At 39.6% G+C, this 6,000-nt stretch overlaps 1 protein-coding gene across 2 annotated transcripts in view; it reads left to right on the plus strand.

Annotated features, from left to right (window-relative positions):
• Positions 1 to 4,701, plus strand: part of uggt1 (UDP-glucose glycoprotein glucosyltransferase 1) — a 34,043-nt gene extending 29,342 nt beyond the window's left edge. For both annotated transcript variants that reach the window (XM_034111144.1, XM_034111145.1), the window contains 4 exons: positions 43 to 157; positions 634 to 750; positions 2,680 to 2,824; positions 3,589 to 4,701. In XM_034111144.1, the coding sequence (XP_033967035.1) occupies positions 43 to 157; positions 634 to 750; positions 2,680 to 2,824; positions 3,589 to 3,608 (397 nt within the window). In that variant the 3' untranslated portion in view covers positions 3,609 to 4,701. The remainder of the gene's footprint in view (positions 1 to 42; positions 158 to 633; positions 751 to 2,679; positions 2,825 to 3,588) is intronic.
• The last annotated feature ends 1,299 nt before the right edge of the window (positions 4,702 to 6,000 follow it).

Below are 6,000 nucleotides of genomic sequence, written 5' to 3' on the forward strand. Positions count from 1 at the left end.
ATTTCATGCATATTCTCTCTGTTTCCTGTTCTCCCCCTGCAGTGCGCTGTATGTGGTCGACCTGAAGAAGTTCAGGAAGATCGCAGCAGGAGATCGACTCAGAGGACAGTACCAGGGTCTCAGCCAGGACCCCAACAGCCTCTCCAACCTCGACCAGGTCAGATTACTCTCTTTAATACGCACCCTTGAAGTGATTCTAAACCCTCAAACGTTTTATAAAGGATGATTTTTGCATTATTTAAATATTACAGCTTACAATGCCGGCAAAGCTTATGTTTTGAGAATCCAGATTTCTCACTGTCAGTTTCTGCAGACAGATTTCCTGTCTGATCGTGATTTTATGAAAACAAAGCGTGAATGAACTTTCTAATGTCCTTGAACGCAGCAACAAGGAGAGCTTTTAACACAGTTACTCCTTCATAGATATAAGCAGAGCGGCGCATGTTAATGTTTTTTCAAGGCCTGTCTGCAGATTATATTTCAACCTTTATGACTTAAATTCACCTAAGCTTCAACATCATGTGTCATGGTTTGATTCACACAGACAACCATAACAAGTTCTCTTTGTAATGTCTCTTTAACAGTTGCTCTCCTGACTTCTGTCATTGGTCTCATTGTGTGTGTTATTTCCAGGATCTGCCCAACAACATGATCCACCAGGTGCCCATAAAGTCTCTGCCTCAGGAGTGGCTGTGGTGCGAGACGTGGTGCGACAACAGCTCCAAGGGAAGCGCCAAGACGATAGACCTGGTAGAACATCACTCTGACTTTTTTGCAAGAGAAAAGGAATAGAATCTATGAAATCTGTTTTCATAATATTATTTTGTCAGTTCTCCTCACGTGGTCAAACACCTGTAGGTCCCTGCACAGTGGAGCTGTTATTATAGGGATTGTAGTTCCTCCTAACAGCCACCAGAGGGCACACAGGCTCACTGAGATGTAGTATTGTACTGAGTATCTACATGTAGTGCTCAATATGTGAATGAGTTATTTTTGGATGTATAAGGCGATAGATAATAAGCAACAGACACTATGACAAAATAAAAATAATACCATAAGTTTAAAAGGGCATGCTGATCAAGATGCTGATCAAGATCCCTCCGCTTCGCGCCGGGCTCTCTGGTCCGCCTGTCGGGTGTTCTTTTCCCCATAATGACCGCCTCGCTGCACATTATCCCTTACTTATTACATGGCTTAGTTGAATACTCGATTCTGATTGGTCAATTCAGAACACGTGACACGTTGTTAATCCAGAACAGACAGACCGCTCTCAAGGACTTATTAACCGTTGTTAAGGACGCTCACATCTGCAGAAAGAAGTCCGGTCGATTTAACTGTATACAGTTTCAAACCGACAAGACAAGAGGGACTAGAAAACAGCGGAGAAGTAACGGGGCAGAAACCCTCCTTGTTACGCAGCGGTCCAGACATAGACATCAAAAGGCAAAACATATTCAGTGTGCAGTTCCTTTGGCATTAGGGCAGGATATCTAGATACCTTCCAAGGTTTGACTTAATGAATTGTGCTACTTTTAAAGCAAGCAACGATGGTTTCAAATCTGTAATCAAAAAGCTCCTCGAGAAAACGATTTCTTCGCGTCGGGATCCCTGGCGAGCCTGTCGGGTGTTCTTTCCCCCATAAGGACCGCCTCGCTGCACATTATCCCTTACTTAGATGTGGGTTCAGTGTCCGAGTAAGAAAAGTGATAATTCATTGCAACAATCTGATAACAGAAGTACAGTAGGTGTCATTCATAAGGAACAAATTCAGATGACGTTGTTTTTTAAAGTGTGCTATATAAATCAAATGTATTATTATTATTATTATTATTATTCAATTGTAAACAAACACTGCTCGAAAATATCTCATTGGTCAGAGAGCTGTGGGCATAATGCTGCCTTTTGCAACATCCTACTTGTGTGAGATCGGCTTCTCTTGCTGCCATCAAAACGAAATACAGATCAAAGCTGAACGTTGAGAATGAACTGAGGGGCAGTCTCAAAACAACAGCCCCGCTTTGAGAAGATCTGCGAGGGAAAGCAAGCACACACAAGTCATTGATGATGAGCTATGTGTGGAATGGTAAAGTGATGTGATCGTTTGCAACCTGCAGTAGAAATAGTAGTTCATTAATATATTTTCCTTAAAGAAATTTGAATTTAAAAATCTACTACTCTGGGAAGAAGGCCAACCAGTTTTAATTAGGCCAAATTAATTCACAGTATCGATTACAAGCACTTTTGTTCATGTGTAATCCATAATAAAATATACAATTTATAGTTGGATCTTTATATCTTCTTATTATCAGCAGAGAAAATGTAATGTTTTTACAACAATATACAATAAATCCTACCAATATAGATGGGAACCGGGTTGGGGGGGTGCCGAAAATATTTCCAATTACCCAAGGGGGGCCTGACTGAAAAGGTTTGGGAACCACTGATCTAACCCCATCATCACTGGTTAAGATTTCCCATCTGATGAGACTCCTCACCTGAATCTCTGTCCGGCGCGGAGCAAACTGTAGCCTTTGAAGTAGCTCCTTTGTGGTAGATGTGAGACAGACCAGTTTGAGCTCCAAGGGTCTCCTTAAAGGACCATGTGCAGCCATGCAGCCTGTTCTCCCCCTGCTGAGAGATCACTAAAGCAGCAGCAATAACGGCTCATTCTTCCCTCAGTGCAACAACCCGAAGACCAAGGAGCCCAAGCTGCAGGCGGCGGTGAGGATCGTGGCCGAGTGGAGCGACTACGACCAGGAGATCAAACGCATGCAGACCAAAGTGCAGGAGAAAGTGCAGCACACGAAGAAACAGCAGGAAACAGGTACTGAACGCCCAGAGTAGAGAGTAGGCATGGGAGGATGTGTGAGGTTATGTCATGATTATCCTGGTAATCATCTATGAAGATTTCATACTGGGATCCCTTTACGTACCATTTTGTTGAGAGACAAGTTCTTATTGCATCAAAGATAGGACACATCTTTTTATTGAAAACCAAACAATATTAAAACATGATGATGTGCCCCAGCAGAAATCACTAAAACATTGTGATGGTGTGAGCTCTTCACTTCTTTAATTTCCTATTATTATTATTATAATGTTGTATCAAGCTTTAATGTTCACTCCTATCATTAAAGCGAGCTAGGCAGCCCTTTTTGAAGTCAGTCATGTTCGGAAATCCACCCAAAGCACCTAAGAGTGTTTATGACAACAAACCACAATAAAAATGGTCCCATCCCTAAAATCTTATTAAAGCTCAAAAATGGCACTTAAACATATTGGCTTCTCTTTACCTTTCATTTTGTAAAGAAATACATATTTTCATTGCATTAGAGAAACTTTTTTTTAATAATAATAATCATTAAGGTAATCTTGCAGAAAGGATAAATAAAAGCAACATTGTAAATCTTTCTTACAACTTTTTCATGTGAGAATATGTAAATCACAATAATTGTATTCTCCCTGATCAACTCAGTGCTTTTATCATGATCCTTTATAACACTCTAAATCCTTCCATCCCTCCTGGCATGTAAAGTAAGAACAACATTCATCTGCTCTAACCTGATCACATCCATCTCTCTCTTCCAGACGCTCACACAGAGCTGTGAGGACCCTTTGTGACGAGGTGATGAACTGGACTCTGTTTAAAGAGTCCTGAAGAGGCTCCTCTTCCTCCCGCCTGCTGACAGACGACACACCACTGCTAGACGGTTCACACCACTGCGTCTTTTTTTATATCGTGTGACGGGGCGGGGAAAGGGCGGGTCTAAGAGGTTTTTCTGTACGCGTGTGTGAAAGTGGTGAGAATGTATCTTGTGAAGCAAATCGTGAATTTAAGACCTTTGTTTTATTCCCCTATTATAAATGTCAGTCTGTACGTTTGCACTGGTTCTGGTTTTGGTTGAAGCACAATGGGAAGAGAGCGTTAGAAAATCTCTCTGCTGGTTTCCCGGGGGTTTTATTTTGAAACATGTAAAGCTGGGAGGGATTTCTGCTCACTTGTAGAAATACAACTGAAGCTGTTTCTCCTTTTTGGTAAAGGGTACAATCCAATAGGCTTACACTTAGTTTAGACTGTAGATCATTTCCCAATGGGCACACCTTAATAATAGGCCTGGGCCATGTTTGAAATATAATGACATTTAAAAAGGTTTTTTAAACTGATTTGAGATGAATGCAAAAATCACAGAGAAGATAATCAAACTGGTGTCCAATGAAGTGAACTATGACCCCCTGTTATTCATCAGATTAAACTCTTAAAATTTGTTTTTATACCACTGAATTATGAAGTCAAATGTTTTGCAAGCCCATCTCGCAACGTGCTAAATACAAAGCTAATGATGCATTGTGCTGTGCACTCTAGTTTTACCTCAAACTAAGGGGGACTTTTAGTGTCCCATCTGAACTCCACAACACTTGAAGGGAATGTGTATGGAATTAGGAAATTAGTGGTAATGTTCACACTCATCTGGAAATTGACATGAAAATGTAGTCCAGCTCAAGCAGCCTCGATTGAAACCCCAGTGTCTTGGAATATAAATGTCTCTGACTCAGGGAGAGTGGTACTGGAAGAGAAGAGCAGCTGTGACAATAAAGACGTACCTGAAAAAAACCTTTCATTTTGGGGTAACATTAATGAATGTGACATCATCCTGTTCTGGCTGTTGGTTTTTGTTAAATAAAATCCCTAATTAAGAAGTTCTCCATGTTGCGGTTTCATGTGTTTTCAGGTTTGCCTACACTCAAAGAAAATTGAAACGTTTACTTAAATTAATGTAAACAGATAATTGTATTAGGTTAGTTGAAAGTAATTTTAAGATTCAATAAAAACGTAATACTATTGCTTTCAACTAACCTAATACAATATATGGAAATGTTGACATAATACATTTAAAGTCGACATGATTTAGCTGAAGATATTAAGTTTGTGTATAAAAAGGCATTCACATTTATTTACATGTGAAGAGGCATCATATATTTTACAAAGCGTGTTGCTTATATAAGAACGTAGTAAGCAAGTGATAAATGCACAGATTAAAGCTTTCTAATACTTTAAGACCATTTGTAAAATGCTGAGTACAGAATAGGTTTTTTGTGAAGATTGTGTTATCCAGTTTAAAATGTGAAAACAAGCAGTAAAATATTTGCCTCGTTATTACGGTACACATATTCCTACTGTGTGGAGAAATGAAGTGTATTCTAAACTGATGTTGCCTTCCACATATAAACCCTGTTTCTGGAAGGTTTCAGACTTTTATTGTGATCCATTTGAAAAAAGGTTTTACAAAAAGTAACATTCAATTTTTACACCAATTCTTAAAAAAAAAAAATCACTTAAAATAAGGTTTTGATACAACAAAATGCAGTTAACTAAGCAATGGTTTCTATAAACAATGTGAAAATAAGATAATATACATGTAAATGAATGCTACAAACATGAGGACAAACTGAGGAAAGGATTACATTAATTAAAATAAAAACGATAAACAATGGCATGATTGTTTTCTTTTTGACTTGAGCGACATCAGGCCAGAATTACCATCAGAGCCGTTATTGCAAAACTTAATCCCACATCAGCTGGAATGATGACAAACACCTCGGGGTCGTTGCCTCGTCTCTCCGTTTCTTCTTCTCCTCATGGCAACAATTTGTGCACGTTCTCCTCCTGCAGCCGGGTGCAGATGACGATGGCAATAAAGAGCCCTGCAGGAACTCAGAGACAACTGTCACTACTCGATCCGTCCCCCTGCCCGATCGGTACTGCGCATGTGCGAGATGGTCCGGAAGTCCGGACGGCAACCCAAGATGAACACTTGACACAGTGGCTTTTAGCAAAGCTCAAAAAGAAAAACCGAGAGATGAGTTATTATTATTACAACGTGACTTCACTATTATTTAACAACTCTTTTTATGGGGTTCTTTTATTTAGGGTTAAGTACATTGTCAGAATAAGTGAGAAATGAATTTCTTCTGTTAGACAGCCATATGCCATACATTTTT

This window comes from Pseudochaenichthys georgianus, chromosome 22 (assembly GCF_902827115.2).
Source record: "Pseudochaenichthys georgianus chromosome 22, fPseGeo1.2, whole genome shotgun sequence".
In the NCBI taxonomy this organism is placed as follows: Eukaryota; Metazoa; Chordata; class Actinopteri; order Perciformes; family Channichthyidae; genus Pseudochaenichthys; species Pseudochaenichthys georgianus.